The 15867-nt window shown below is 48.4% G+C and overlaps 1 protein-coding gene across 1 annotated transcript; it reads right to left on the bottom strand.

Annotated features, from left to right (window-relative positions):
• Positions 1–3963: 3963 nt before the first annotated feature.
• GDF10 (growth differentiation factor 10) lies at positions 3964–15117 on the bottom strand. Its single transcript, XM_045842124.1, has 3 exons — positions 14382–15117; positions 6832–7757; positions 3964–4891 (listed from the first exon to the last, which is right to left on the bottom strand). The coding sequence occupies exons 1-3, from the start codon at positions 14695–14697 to the stop codon at positions 4700–4702; spliced, it is 1434 nt and encodes a 477-aa protein (XP_045698080.1). The 5' UTR covers positions 14698–15117; the 3' UTR covers positions 3964–4699.
• Positions 15118–15867: the final 750 nt, after the last annotated feature.

Genomic DNA, 15867 nt, shown 5'->3' with positions numbered 1-15867 from the left:
AAAGGACCCTAGGACTGCTGTCTGCTGTTGGCTTCAGTTAGCACATCCTTCTTGCAATTTGGTGTGCCCATTGAGACAGCTCTGCATTCACAGAAAAGCTGAGACTCCTTCTGGGAAGGCCTCCATGCTCATTTTTGTATGTATCCTTGAACACATCAGAGTGTTCCACAGGGTGTGTTGGTCAGTTGACTCGTGATTACCAGCTCAGCCTTGTTCCTGTCTATATGTGATGCCCAGTTAGGCATTACTGTGTTGTCATAATTTTTAACCAAAACTTCTGTCATCATGTGCAATTGTTATAGGAGAAGTATAATTTAATGATTAAGAAAGGCAGATTGACCACATCCATTTATTTCAAGGATTGCTGAAGCTCTTTCCTCCAGCAGATATTGACATCAACCTTCATTTATGGAGGTGGGACATAATCTGCCTGACTTTCTGTGATACAGCTATCTCTAGCGGGTTAGGAACTCCTTCTGTCCTAGGAGGCCTGATTACATAGGAAAACACACCAGTCCCTCTGTGAGCTTCTCAAGTTCCACACTCACTGACACATCTCTCAGAGGAATAAAAACTGGCACCACCTAGAGGTTGTAAGGAGAATGCCTGAGCCAGGGAGAGCAGGGGGGTGGTCACTTCCCAGGCTCAAGCCTAGCCTCACTGAGATCCTCTTTCCATTTGGCACAGGGTAAGTTCTCAGCCAAGATAAACTCCCTGTCTCAGGACTGTTCCCAGGTGGCTAGCACATTTATTAGCACAGTGGGTCTTAAGGTGTGGTCCCTGGACCACCACCAGCAGAGCAGCATGTGGGAACTGGTTAAAAATGAAAATCCTGTCCTGAATCAGAAACTCTAGGGACAAAGCCCAGTAACCTGGTGATTCTTACATACAGTGGTTTTCATAAAACAGGAAATTTGTATGAGCCTGCCAAGAAATAAAGTAGTAGATATTACCTAGTATGGTATTTGGCACTTAGTTGGTGCTAAAGAAGTGAATAAATAAATAAGCCCATTCCTCCTCTCACCCATCCCCTACTCACACAACCAGGACTGCTAGGGGAGATTGGAAGAATTTGGGATTGAATTAGACCTGAGTAAGAAGGAAAAGTGGACCAAAGCTTAAACGAGCATTATTATCTCAGGGAGAAGAGAAAAGGGGAACAGAAATCTCAGGAGTATCAGTTTACCAGGGAAAGATTTTATGTTTCCAGCTTTAGTGAAAGGAAATAGCCTTGAACTGTAACTTCAATGTTTTGGTGCACAATTTACACTCAGAGATGGTTCTGCCCTTCTGGTCTTCCTACCAACACCCCCGCCCCAGGCCTCCTTGGCATAGGTGTTATCAAATGCATTTTACATAAACAATACCTGCAATGTCTTTATGCCATCAGACAAGTCCAGCACTTCCATCCTGGCAGAGCCATCTCCATTCCCTGGAGTCCTCTCCTCATGTCTTCCCACCCTACCCCAGACTGCTGTAGACTCCTCCAGCATGACCTTGACTCTATTCAGGCCAGAGAAGAAGCATTAGTGATATGCTATGGCTCTGATGCCATTTTATGAATGAATTAGACATAGAGAAGCACCCACTAGGACAACTCAGGCAAAGTACCTGGTAGTGTCTTGGCTCATTTTTCCCACTTGTTCAATAAAATGGTTGTATCAGTTTTCCTATGTTTTCTCCCCACTTTAAATTTTCTGGCTGTCAGTTGTACTGTTTATACTTGTCACATAGACTAATCTAATAAGGCTTTACCCTTTCAGAGGATGCATCCCTTCAGGAATAGGGCCCACTGGCAGGCAGGCCACCACAGTGTTCTTTACAGACTAACACAGACCCAGTTGAGTGACCTCAGGGGCACATGCACACCTGGGCTGTGTGCTGGAACCTCTTGCTCTTGTGACAATGTGATACTGATATTTTGGTTTTAAGGGAAAAAAACTATTTCATACATAGAATTCTTTCTAAACCTTGCTTTACTGTGAGGTCATTCAGTGCCATTGGGACAACTCTAATAGGCTGGTAGTGAGGTCACTGGCCAGGAGGCTTGAAGGCAGCATCAGAATCAGGGAACCTTGGGTGTCTAAGTTAGCATTGCTTCTGGTCTTGGTAAGACATGGGTGGCCATATTACCCATGCTGAGCCTGTTTTTCTGAGACACCATTTGGGTAGTGAGTTGCAAGGTTGTTGTGAAGCTGAACGAGATACTACATATAAACTACATGGTGCTTTATGACTATAAGGGGCCACTGAGGACACTAGCTCCTTCCACCAAACTCCAAAGTCATCACCCCTGAATACCATCCATCACCCTGCCCATGGATGGACCCTGGGGTGACCCTCCCAGCCTGTTCCCTCACCCTCATAATCCAGAAATGAAACAGGAGTTCTAGGCTTTTAGGGTGACTCAGAAGATATCCCAGAAATGGCAAATGTCAGAAAGAATAAGATAGGGCTATTATAGGACACCCCATTTTCACCAAGTAATGGAAAGGGAGTTCAATGAGAGAAAATTGAGGGGAAAAAGAAAAAATAAGGAATCTGATATTGTGGTATTAAGGTATTTGAAGGCTTATCAAGCTCCAGTATCTTGTACTTATTTTTCTACTAACTTATATCCTGTCGTCTTCCAAAAAGGATTAGACATGACAAACCATGCCCTAAGTTAGCAGACCCATATGAAACATCCCAGCAATTCATAGCTACTTGAAATGAATGATTAATCCCAGTGCAATTCCTGCAAGAATAAGAATCACTCCCCTCATTTCACCCGATCTCTACCAAGAGGCAGGGCCATGTGCCCAGCTGTTCACACACATGTTCCAGGACCATTTGGAGTACCCCAGAACCCCCTGCTTATCTGTTCTGGGTACTCTCTTGTCAGTCACTTTGCATCCAGTAGCTGCCACTGCAGCTTTCTTCAAAGGCTGCCTGGACTTCTACAGCTACCTTGCCTGCCTGTGCAGAGGGTCAGAGACCTGGGAGTTTCTGTTCCTCTCTGCTCCGGTTCCTCTGTGGCAGCCTGAGACCCTGGGGAGGGTTTGAACATCTAGCTCCCTTGTCAAGGCCATATTAACTCTGAATTGTAATTAAGTTCCAGAGCTCCCCAGAGGATCTAGATGAGGCTGGGATGCTTGGCTTCTTGCTCTTCAGTCCTGCTGTACCTATTCCATACCTGTTTCTCCTGGGAAAACTTCCTCAGATATCCCTGTGTAGGAACCCTGATCTCAGAAGCCCAACCTATGACAGGCACCTTGGGCTTCTTTTCTTTTTCTAAGTCCTTTCCAGGAGCTCCCAGCTTCTCAATATCCTCCAAGTAAGACTGGAGGCCTTGTCATCCTTTTAGGTCCCAGCCAAACCACTTCTACACACCCAGATTCTCCTCCCAAAATGCCTGTCAATCAACCTCAGGCACTACAGCTATAAGCCAATAGAAACTTAGAGACAAGGGAGACTTTGGGGAGGCTAGTTTGGGGTGGGTTGATGATGAGTAAACAAGGTAGCCTTTCTACAAACATGCACACAGAAGAGCAGACATTCCAGCCCCTAGGGAGCTTTTCTTGCATGCAGGAAAAACTGGGGCCATTTATGTTGAATCTCCTGTTTGAAATACCCCAAGTAAAAAGTGTGTGACCAGGCAACCAGAACTGTTCCCTTTAATAGCTCAGACCCCTTCCAATCATTCACTGGCCCCTCTGAGGCTAATGTGAGGAAGTTCTGTGAGGCGACTGTTCCAACTGGATGAGAGAGGGTAGGCAGGACTCTGAATGGCAACATATCGGCTGGTTTCTGGAGTTTGGAGCAGAGATAAGGATGTAGAGATGGCCTAGAAGGGCCTCAGTTGATTCTAAAGGAGGCTGTGTACCCAGAAGCCACCCAGATGGTATGCTTATAGATAGGATCCATCAGTATTTTGGAATGGGTGACATTCAGTTTTCAAGATACCATTGTACCTTTAATTTATTAGCTTTCCATAAAAACACATAACATACACAAGCTACAGTATAGAAAGTATAATTTATAAAAATATAAATAATCTTGATTATTTTTTTAGTATTGCAAGATATTACTGCACATGTTATTTCAACAAGCATGTTTAAACAATGCACACTTAACCAGCATGATTACTTCTGTGGAGAATGATTACAACCCCCATTTTTGTTTTAAAATAAAATATATATTAAGAAAAAGCCAAAATTGGTTATAGGTTCATATTGTATGTCTAAAAGCTCTGCAGTGAAGTTTGAAAAAAAATCATTTTTGTCATTATTTAGGCCCTGACTGCCAGTACCAATATGTGGCTCAAAGTGTCTTAAACGTTTAAATGAAAGGAGCGAGTGTCATCAGGTGTGCAGTCTTCTTTGAAGGTCATCAGATGATGATCACAAAAGCCAACAGTGTAGACACATTTGGTTTGCAGGCCTACAGGGCAGATGGGATGGACAGCCTTCATGCCAGGGCTAATTTTCAGATTCCTTCAGGAGGTTCAGGCTGGAATTTTAAGGGCTCAGTCACCAGCAATAAAAACCCCAGAATGATGGCCTGGAGGACAGATCCTCCTGGGATGCAGCAAGGTTGTCTGTGAGTTCTGTCCTGCCTTTGCAGCTGTACCCCTAGTCAAGCTCTCACTCCAGGGCTCCAGGGGTGTTACCCCACAGACCATGGGGTGAAGATTTCCTTCCACTCTGGAGCACTGGTCTTACCGGCAGGCACAGGTCTCCACAGACATGTTGGGGTACACCTTCAAAACCACATTATGATTCTCATCCAGAAAGAGGACCCCAAGGGAGTTCATCTTGTCAGGAACGCAGCAGGGCTCTGGGATGCCTGGGACGATGCCCACGGCCCTGACAATGCTCTGGATGGTGGCGTGATTAGATGGGCGAACGATCTGCAAGGTGGGAAAGGAGCAAGATTACCTCTGCACTCTGCCCCACCCACCCACTGTGCCATCTGCATGTTTTCTGCTCATCCCTTGGAAAAGACATGGACCAAGAAGAAAAGGGGAGATTTCAGGGCTGCTGCCCCTTTCCTCCAAAGTCAGCCACAGACTGAGTCCCTGGGAGGTTTGCAAGAGCCTGGGGCCTTCTTGCCCCTCCAGCCTCTGTGAGGGAAGTGGCTTCGCCTACAAGGCACTGGCCACTTACGGGCACCTGCTCATCACACATCCCAGAGAAGCACCTGGAACAGAGCAGAAGTGGTTAGAGGGAAGGCCTAAGGAGATGCCTAGCCAGTTTGGCCTGGGGCCACAGCTGCCCAGGTTTCTCAGTCTGAGGTGTGCAGACATGCTTCATGTGACTGTGTTCTTAGCATAAAGGGGAAGGCCTGCACATGTGTGCACCAGTGCGATGGGACTGGAAAATGACATTTCCTGGGAAGGTCTAACTGCAGTGTTAGGTGCTGCTTCACCTACGTTATCCCATTTTGTCACCACATTAGTCTCATGGGGTGGGCATTACCTAAATTTTACTAGTGAAGAAACTGAGGCTTAAAATGGCTAAGAAACTTGACCAAGACCCCTAAGATACCATAGCCAGGCTTGGACACCATGCTTGACAGGGCCACACTGGCTCTCCTCCCCTACTCAGGCAGCCTCTCCCATCCAGAGAGTCCTAGGTCACAGCAGCAGAGAATGCTCTTCCTTAATCACCTTTGACAAGATGAGCAGGACCAAGCCACATGTGCTTCAGCTCACTGCTGACCAAAGAGTTTTATATATCATGTGTTGAAGAGAAAGGCCTCCTATGTGGGAAGCAGGAGGAGAGCGAGCCAGGGACATCTCATCTGTGGGATTCAGGCTGGTGTCAGAGAAGGTGGTGAGGCAGCCAGCCGGGCTGACAAGATAGGTGCCAGGTCAGCCAGCTGGAGCCTGCTGAGTGCTCCTCCTGAATCTGTGAGACCCCACCAGCAGATGCCTGTCTACAGGGTACCTCCCTCTCTCTCTTGCACATGCACAGCTTTGAGAACAAGCCTCTTAATTCCCAAACAGGGTAATGCTACCCTACTTCTGGGTCTAGGATTTCCCAGATAGCTGATTTAGTTTTGAACTGAATTTATGTACTGACTTCCTTTCTTGGAAAGGAGGGCATGACATGGAACTCAGCAAAGGAGCTAAGCTGGAGGAAGTGTACACTGAGATGAATCAACATCAGCTGGCTACTGGCTCACCACAGTTCCAGCAGTGAGAAACAGAGAGACAGAACCATGACCAGCTTGGAGGGAAGGCGAGAACCTGAAAACATTTCTAGCACAATGGTAAACAGTGCCCTGCTCTGTGTTCTGATATTGGGTTGCACAGTGGGGATTAGTTGTCCTGTGGTTGCTGCCCTGAGTGGGAGGAAGGGAGAAGGGAGCCCTCACTGAGATGCCATGTGACCAGCTCTGTGCTGGTCACAGACACCAATGATCTGAGGTCCAGTCCAGGAACAAAAACAAGAGCCTTAATGAGGAGGGTGCTTTGCAGACCTGTCCTATCTACAGGGGACAGCATCTACTCAACCTCTGTAGATTTTTGTTTTGTGGGAACACACACAAGGAGATGCATTCTCCCCTTTCCAAAAGCAGAAATGTTCCAATTTAAAATTTATATTCAACCAAGTCATCATATTCAAAGGCACAGCCCAACCATATCCATCTGTGGGCTGAAACCACCAAATAGGCTACCATATTGGGACCTCTGTCTACCTACCTATTTCGGGTCTCCAAGGCCTCCAATAGATGGGAGGGGTTATTATCCCTATTTTATAGACAGGAAACAGAGGTCACAAGGCAGAGGGACTTGGTAGTATGAAAGTCACAATTAGATAATGGTTGCAACGGAGTACACCCTACCTTGGGCATGGGAAACTCGCATGCTCCTGCACAGTAGTAAGCATCGAAGGATTTGGGTGAGATGATCCACTCATTCCACCCAATGTCTGCAAAGTCCACCTTTAGGTACCTCCGGGAACAGACCCTTGGTTCATCCCACTGCTTCCTCCGGGCTTTCTGCATTGTCTTTTCATCGAAGTGCAGCACCTGGGATGAAGCCACAAACACATCCTGGCCCTTTTTCCTGCGTTCCTTGCGCCCTGGCCGGAGCTTCAGTGTCCGGAAGGGGCTGGGCCACAGTGCATGCTTGTGGTAGTGTTGGGCACGAGGAATTTGTGCTGGCATCTCGTCCAGCCCTGGCAGTTCATTGTCCTGGAAAGGCCTAGTTGCCTGTGTGGCCCGTCGGACACGGGGATCTGTGGAGCTGTTGGGGGCTGTACCAGGTTCCCAGTCTCCAGCCTGGAAGGGGTCATATCTCTGCAGTGTCACTGCCACACTATTGGGCTCTGAGATGGCCAGGTCATTGGCATAGATGAGAATGTAAGGTTCATGGGGGCTGGGCCTGGGCACCCCAGGGTCCTTCTCCCCAGAATCTAGCTGGGCAGAGAGAAGAAATTCACCATCCTGACGGGCCGCCTTGACTATGGGGGAGATGTCCTTGGTCTGCCACAGGGCCCGTGGTGGAGGCGCTAGGGCCATGGCCGCCCGGAACAGCCCCTGTGTGGCCGTGTTCTGTGAGAGGCTGCGGAAGAGCAGGTTCTGGCGTGCGGGCAGACCTAGGGGCAGCAGGCGGCAGGATGCATTCTTGGCCCGCTGCTTGCATGGTACCTTGTGACCCTGGGGCCACCAGGGCTCAGAATAGAAGTGGAATGTGGCTGTGAGGATCATTTCCGAATCCTGCATGGAAGTCAGGTTGAAGAAATACAGGGCCTTCTGGTTGACCACTTCTGCGAGGGAAGGACAGACCACAGCTTGTTAGGTTCTCTCCTTTTTAGGTCCCCATGCGCCATAGGGTCTTCTAGATGATGCTAGGGCTGGGATGGAAGAGGAGCACCCATTTAGGGAACACTTCCAGGCCAGCCCAGCTGTCCTTACTTCATGTAATTCTCAAATTAATTTGAGAGGGTGCCTGTGCTATCCTCAATGAATGGATAAAAAATTAAGGTCAGAGGTAGGGGATTGCCAATATCCCATTGCAAAAAAGGAAATGCAGTAGCAGACAAGGTAGGTGCCAGACCTGCTGGGCCCTAAAACTCCTGTCAGATCTCCCCCACCCCAAAACATACACTCTAATACTTCTCAATGAACAAATGAACACCTTCATGAATGAGATAAGGGGATCAGGGGATCAGGTGGTCAAGTGTTCGGGATGGTGCAGGTCAGGTCCAAGCACTGCTGACAGCAGCCCCTCCTGTATTTTCATAGTCCTCTACTTTACAGATATTAAATGCAGCCTTTCTTCCAAATGAGGTAAAATAAGTAGATAGCCTTATACTTTCCCTGCATTCTGAGTGACTTTCTTCCAAATGAGGTGAAATAAGTAGATAGCCTTATACTTTCCCTGCATTCTGAGTGACTTCTGAAGGAAATGGCTGAAAAGCACAGTCATATGGGTGTCTACTATTTGTTCAGCCCAAGGTTTTTAAAGTTTTTTACAAAAAACAATTTTACAAAGAAAGAAATCAAGGTTGCACAGGATCACTCAACAATATTTCCAACATCCAGGTTGCTCCAGAGGCCCAAACCATGATAAGGACTGGGATCCCGCAAATGGCACATCTGAAGCTAGAGAACACTCTGGCCCCTGCATCGTGGGCTGTCAGTCACCACTCTTCCCTGCTCTCCTGGTCCTACCAAGTGTACCCCTACAGTCCCAGGGCCAAGTCCACTGGTCTGCAGCCCCAAGAAGCTATCTGGCCTGGAAGCATGAGTTCTCCAGATGGCCAAGTACTCTCCAGAATTCAAATGGAAGGCAGGAGTTGTTCCGGAGCCTCCACAAGATGCTGCAGACTAGCAGGAGACCAGAGTGGCCAGACAAGCTGCCTTCCTCCTTCTGCCAGTCTGCTGGGCAGAGCTGAGAGAGGAACTGAGTTCCACAGCATAAAATGTGAGCATGTGCAGGGATGCTGGGCTCTACAATGGGTGTGTGCTGGGGCCACAGATTCTCTGGCATTGGCGCCCACAGGATCAGCTGGGATTTTTTTTAACTACAATCTTCAGATTAAGGTTACTTTGTTTATATTGGGAAGGAGACATAATTCAATTGAGGATTTTTTAGTGTTCTTAAGGGACTATGAGAGGGAGGAAGGAAGGAAAAAATTACATCTATGGAGATCCTAAGCAGGTCAAGGCTTAGGTGACAATCTAAAGACCCTACCTTATGTAATGGTCAGAGCAAACTCAGAGTGGAGGCAGTCCCCATACCCCCAGCAAGGGGCGGCCTGAGCCACAGATAAGGAGCAGTGCACTTCAGTCTTAATGCACATTTAAACTTGGCTTCCCCGAACACTGCAGCCTTGAGTCCTGTGGTATGGAGTCCTGCATTTCCCAGATTTCCCTGATCACTGCCTTTCCTCTCCTGGACATGATTCAGAAAGTCTGGAATAATAGGGCCCAGGAATTTGTATTTTAACCAGCATCCCAGAGGATTTTAACCATCAGAAAAGTTTGGGAAGCTGTGGTGGGTAGTGGCTGTGTATCTGCCTCATCTGGATTGAGCTGTGGGTGAGGTGAAAGTTCACCAACAATACACCTCTTTCCATCCAAAGTGAGGCATCTCCACGGTACCCTGCTTCATTTGTCTTCATGTCGCTTCCCAATATCCTGACACATATTTCTTTGTTAGTGTTTCTCTTTCCCTCAGAACACAAACCCCAAGAGAGTAGGGGCTTTTCCAGCTTTGCTCCCTGCTGTATCCCTAGATAACAACACAAGTCCCAAGTGACAGTCAGCGTTCAGAAACACACAATGAATGATGGGGGAAGAGTAAGGTCTTTGCTAGCTCTGTCTATTTCAGTTAGCAAAAGGCTCTACACTATAGAAACAGAACCAAAGCCACCTGGAGATTTGTTCTGTCATCCATTGCCTCTCAAACAGCCATCAGGATGGCCAGAGTGAGAACCCTTGCTGAAGACACAAGCACCAACATTAGCTGGAGGAAGAAAGCAGTGGGTTTGTCAGGGCTGCTGCAAAGAAGGGCCAAGAATATGAACTGAGGGTCTTTTTTTCAGGTAGGCCCCAGAGTCAGGTTTTAAATCCTGCTTTCATAACTTACTAGCTCTGGGCCTCAAGCAAGTCATGGAATATCTCTGTGCCTCAGTTTCTTCACCTGTAAATCAGGTAGAATGATTGTACGAACTGCCTAAAGTTGTAAGATCATCTCTGGAGCTTGAAGCAGGGTGCCTAGCACCTAGGACATGCTCAGAACATACTGGCCATGTGGCATCATGAGCTACTGCTGCACTCAGAGTACTGTGTCCTTGTTCCCTGCCTCATGCCCAATGAGAGGCATTGCTACTCATCCCCTCCCTGTACATCAACAGCCTGAGGATTTGTAGGGTCTCTTCTCCTTCCTGCATCTAAACATGTCCAGTTCGTTTTAGCTTGGCACCCTGTTTGTCCACAACCATCCTGAACTCTGCATCCCTTCACCACTGATTCATCCAGGACATGGCCTCGACTACCACTGTGACCCTGGAGCACCATCAGCCCTCAGATTACACTCATGTTTCACAAGGAAATCATCCATTACAGGTGAAATGTTAATGTCCTTAGTAAATAAAGAACCTCTATAAATCAGTAAGAAAAAGACAAGAATCCCAATAACAAGAAGCAATTTCCACACCAAAAAAATGCAAATAGCATAAAGTCCAGGGTGACTGGTAATGGAAAAAAAAAGGTAATTTCAAATACAGATATAATAAATTTTACCTGTATGTTGAAAACATAATTCTGAAGACAATATTACATATATACATTTGTATATATGTATATATAAAATTATATGTATAAAATGTATATAATTTTATATATATAAAATTAACTCTGTTACATCTGAGTGTGTGATTAGGGATGACTTCTTTACTATGATTTTCTATGATTTCTAGATTTTCTCAAGTAAGAACCTCTTTTATAACCTTTCTTTTCTTTCTTTCCTGTCTCTGCCCCTTAAGTCTCTCCTTCCTTTCTCATTCCCCTCCCCACTTTTTCTTCTCTCCTTTCTTCCTCCCTCTCATACTATATATACACTGTATACTCCCCCAGTGCCCATAGGAAACTCAAGATTTTGATGACCTGATTTGGCCCACCAGTCCACTTCCATCCCCTGCCTCTCTCCTCACCTTATTTCCTCATTGAAACCAGAGTCCTCACAGTTCCAAGCACACAGTGGACTGCTTCACTTCTGTAACTGCCTAAACACCACCTTCCCTTTCAGAATCTGTCTAGGATCTCATCTGCTCTGTGAAGGCTTCAGTGGCCCCTATCCAGGGCCTCTTTCCTGCTGTCCCTTAGGGCCCCCAAAGAATACCCCCAGCCCTTTGTCACTCCATCAAACCACCTATCCTGCAGCCCATAGTCTTCTGCTCACTCCTACCTTCTGCATCAGCTCCTGAGCTTTCTGGGCAGGGCCAATAGTCTATGCATTTTTGTGTCATCTGAGCTTACAGGACCTGCTACCTACTGAGGTGTTTAGAAAAGACTTGGGGAAATGAAATGAATGTGACTTTTGGCATTGTTGACAGACAAGTATGTATTATTACACTCCTTTTAGAAATGAAGGAATCAAGCTATGAGAGCTTAAGTAACTTGCCCAGTATTACACAGTATTGTCTAGGTATTCCTACCTAGGTGGAAAGCTTAAATTTAAATATAGCTTATTTGGAGGGGGGCGTGTCTAATCTTAACCTTTAGGATCAGGTTCAGAGGCTCTCTGCACTGATGAAGAATTAATAGGGAACAAAACGTACTTCAGAGAGCAATGGAAGTGAGGGAAGAGTGGCTGAAGTAATAATAATAAGAGATAATATATTATTGACACTTAGATGTGTCAGGCGTTGTTTTAAACATATGACATATTTCAGGCCATTTTTAAAAACCTTATAAGAAAGGGAGAATTATTAGACCAATTTTAGAAGTGAAAAAAGCTGAGTTATGGGGAAGTTCAGTTCCTTGTCCAGATCAGACTGAAGATTGGGATCCTGCCAGACAGCTCACAGCCTTTGCTGGGAACCTGAGTTCTGCTGCCTGGTAGCAGGCAAGAAACACAGTTCTACTGCAACAAGAGCTGCAGGGACTGATGCATCTGTTGTTAGGAGGAGGTGCCACCCCACTGAGGCAGCAGAGGCCATCATCATGGATCAGACTTGTTCCAGTTCCAGAGCTGAAACCCCCCACTGTTTTGCCTCATCCATAAGATGAGAGATACCTGCCCAAGCTCACACTTCCTCACAGTTCAGTCAGGAAGCAGGCACCTCTGAGGGCTGGCAAGGGGCTGGATAAGAAACAATTTAAGTGAATCAAGGGAGGAGATGAGAAACTAAGTTGTTGGGACCTGCTCTATGTCAGGCACAAACCCCACCTTATCCTACTTAATTTTCACACCTCACTGTACACACAAGAAATAACGCTCAGAGGGATAGAGTGATGTGTACCACAGCACACAGCCAGTAGCTGGCTGTCCACTGGTTCCAAACAAGAATGTTAGGCTGGTCAGACAGTTCCAGACTGGTTCAGAATAATCTTCCAGATTGTCTGTTCCACCCTCAGTCTTCCAAACCCTGGTAGTTCTGATGGAACTGGGGGAGAGAGATAACAATTAAAAGAGCATTGGCCTAGCAGACGGAAGGTGCCAAATATTGTCACTGTGAACAGCCCTATCCCCTGCTTCAGTTTCCTTTTTTGTAAAATAGAAGAGCTAAATCTGAAGGAATATCTCAAGGTCTTTCTCAAGGCTAACAATCCTCTGCTTCACTACTACTTGTACTACCCCCCCCATTCTGTGAAAACAGAGATAAACCATGCATCTCTATGCCTGGGCTACAGCAAGTGGATGAGTTCTCTGGGGTACTCACCTTGGTTGTAGTAATGATTTTGCCAGCCTTGCTTTCCTCAAGTGCAAGGTTTGAGGACTGACTTAATGGGTGCAAGGTCAAACCTACACATTTATGAACACAAATGCTTTTTACTCCCAGGGGAACAACAGGCACCACCTCCTAATCTGGCTGGGGCTGAGCTTGGGCTAATATATATTACCTCATTTCATCTTCCCTGCAACCCCCACAGGGAAGATACTGGCATGAACTTCCCAATTCATAAATGAGGACATTCAAGTCTACAGAGCTTTAATGATTTGCCCAAGGTCACATCCATGCTAGATGATTTCTGAGTGGCGTAATTTAATAACCATTTTTCAGAAATGGACCACAGTGGTCACTAAAAGGTACCAAGGGCTGAAATTAGAGCTGGTTGACTGTAGCCCATTTAAGTCTGCTCAGGACAGGATGGGGGAACAGGGCCTCTCTGTGGCAGGTGCTCCCAGTACATGATTATGTGAGGCCAAGCTTCCCATACCTGGCTCTGAGGCCACAGATGTTACCTTGAGTCACACAGTCAATGATAATCATTTCTGGCTCCAATGCTGAGCTTATTCCTGATGGTCTTTCTCCTAATGAATTGCCTTCTCCCCCATGAATGCTGCAGAGGACCCCTACCCACATTTTCTAGAATGGTATTCTGTGACCATGAGTGGTCACCACAACAACCAGGGTCTTCCCACCACTCCTCCCACAGTGCTGAACCATGGGGACTACAGAGGCAGCCCAGCCCATGAGGACAGACAGCGAGTGGTGCTGAGCAGGACAGGGAGAGCTGAGCAAGTGGTCTGTGTCCAGATCCAGACAAGGGGTAGGGACAGGGGAAAGGATCTGCCCAGGTGGGTGGGGTGTCCCCACCCAAACTTCTGACCCTTCCTCAAACTACCATAGTCTGAACACTTAGTGCCAGTGCCCAGCAGGTCTCAATCCTGTGCACCCAAAGCTAAGCACCAAACGGCCTTCTCAGTCCACTCTGCTTTCCCAGCCACCAGATCCACTAACTGCCCCCAGCTAGAGGGTCACACACTCTGTCTGAGGCCAGTGCCTGAAATTTCTATCACAGCTGCTTATGCCCACCTGGAATGCCCTCTGAAGTGCCCTCCTCACCTGTCGAAAGCCAACACAACTGATCCCTATGGTATGGTTCCACCCACCCATGAGCTTCTCCAGCCCATTCTCATGTCCATCCTGTGCTTAAAGCCTTGTGTATGGGGTGGTCTGTGTCCAGCAAGTGTGACACCCTTTCAGGTTTGGCAGCACCCTAGGGACAGGAACTTTGCATGACTTTGTGCTACTTCAGTGTCCCCACTGGAGGCTCAGGGAGGGGCATAAAGCATTTGGTGAATAGTTAATGAAAGAATGAATGAATGAGATGATGAATAGTAGGAAGAGAAAAAGCAGAGATGCAGGGGTAGAAGGATGAACAAGTGAGGAAAGGTGAGAAAGAAAAGAAGGGGCCTGGGGATGCCCTTTACTTACCCAGCCGGGGCCTAAAGCTGCGGACCGTGTTGCCCCCTCCAGGACGCGCTCCCCTTCGGCTGTATTTCTCATAAAGCCGAAGCATATGGACAGTGACCACGTCCTGGGCGCCAGGACCCAGAGCGGCAGCCTTGTCCCCCAGGAACCTCTGAGGTTCCTTACCCCCGGCCAGGCCATCGGTGGCAATGGGCCATGTGGACCGGGAGGGGGCTGTGTGACTGCCGCCCGCGTCCCTGAGCAGCACCAGAAGCAATGGCAGCAGGGGCAGCAGTTGGGACCCCGGTCCTGCGCTGGTCTGAACCGGGCCACAGGCCATGGTGAGTGGCGTCAGGGAAGGTCCGGACCGGGCAAGGAGGGAGAGCAGGGGTTCACCGGAGGCTGAGGACCGACCCTGTGGATGGAGGGCACACGGGCAGCCGGGGCAGCCAGGGGACGGGGGATTCAGGGCAGAGCGGGGCGGCCAACCTAGTGCTTGGTCTGTCCTCGCCGCCAGAGCTCCAGGCCAGCGGTCAAGGCCGCCCGGAAAGGCGTTGAGTGGAGCCGAGCCTGATCCGGCGCGCTGCCTTCACGAACTCGCCCGGCGGAACTTGCAGCACAGGGAGTGGCGGGCTCGCAGGGTTCGGAGGCCGGGAAGGGCGGGGCGGCTAGCAGAGCCTTCGAGGGAAACTCGTACGTGTGTCCGGGACCCCTGGGATAGAAGTGGAGAAGGCAGTGCTTGCCCGCTGCGGGTGCGTGCGCCAGCCTGTGGCGGCGCGCGCGCTCGCAGAGGTATGCGCTTGAGTGTGGGGCTCGATTGTAGAGGGCGTGAGCGTGAGCGAGCGCGCTCCCCGCGCCTCTGTTTGGAACCGTAGAAGGGCGACCCCGCCGGCTCTGGTGCGTCGGCGCCGCAGTTTGGCAGGGGCTACGCGGGCTCGGGACAGGCGGGGGAGAAGCATTGGAGAGGGACCCGCCTGCCGGGTTGTCCTTGCAATGGTATGCGATGACTATGTGGTTGCAAGATGACAGCTCCCCCGTGAGGACCGGCGAGGGCCTGTGTGTGTGCGCCTCTGAGCCAGTGTGTGTCCAAAACGCAACAGGGGTGCGGGGGAACGGGGACTAGACCCTGCCTGGGCAGCTTTTGAAAAGAAAACAAAAACAAACAAATAAAAAAACCCCTACTTCCAAAGCTCAACCAACCAGGGCAACTGGAAGAAGATCCCGATTAAAGTTCAGAATTAGTCGGTTAACTGACCCTGGATTTGGAGACAATGATTCTAGTCCTTGAAGGAACACTCAAAAGGGCCTTGCTAATCTTTGGACTTGTAGTCATCGGGTTGTCCTGTAAAAGGACATGGTTTCAGATGGCTTTAGAAAACGTTTCCAAGGCCTCTGATTAGGAGACAGACAAGAAAGCAGCGGCTTTCCGTAGAAGGCTTGGGGATGAAGTGAGGGTGTCATGATTCCCTGGGCCCACTGCCCCTCAGCTCAGCCCTGGGCAGAAGGTCCT

The sequence above is a fragment of the Phyllostomus hastatus genome, unplaced genomic scaffold, assembly GCF_019186645.2.
Source record: "Phyllostomus hastatus isolate PE091 unplaced genomic scaffold, TTU_PhHast_1.1 phas_contig_38, whole genome shotgun sequence".
In the NCBI taxonomy this organism is placed as follows: Eukaryota; Metazoa; Chordata; class Mammalia; order Chiroptera; family Phyllostomidae; genus Phyllostomus; species Phyllostomus hastatus.
The sequence above is the reverse complement of the archived record's forward strand: the minus strand, read 5'-3'. Positions and strand labels throughout refer to the sequence as shown.

Excerpts from the sequence above, each read along its gene's own strand:
- GDF10 (XM_045842124.1), bottom strand. The coding sequence starts at position 14,697 with ATGGCCTGTGGCCCGGTTCAGACCAGCGCAGGACCGGGGTCCCAACTG. Across the intron at positions 7,758-14,381 it reads CAGCTTTAGGCCCCGGCTGG|AAGTGGTCAACCAGAAGGCC; the intron begins GTAAGTAAAGGG and ends CTTCCCTCGCAG. Across the intron at positions 4,892-6,831 it reads GCGAGTTTCCCATGCCCAAG|ATCGTTCGCCCATCTAATCA; the intron begins GTAGGGTGTACT and ends CCCACCTTGCAG.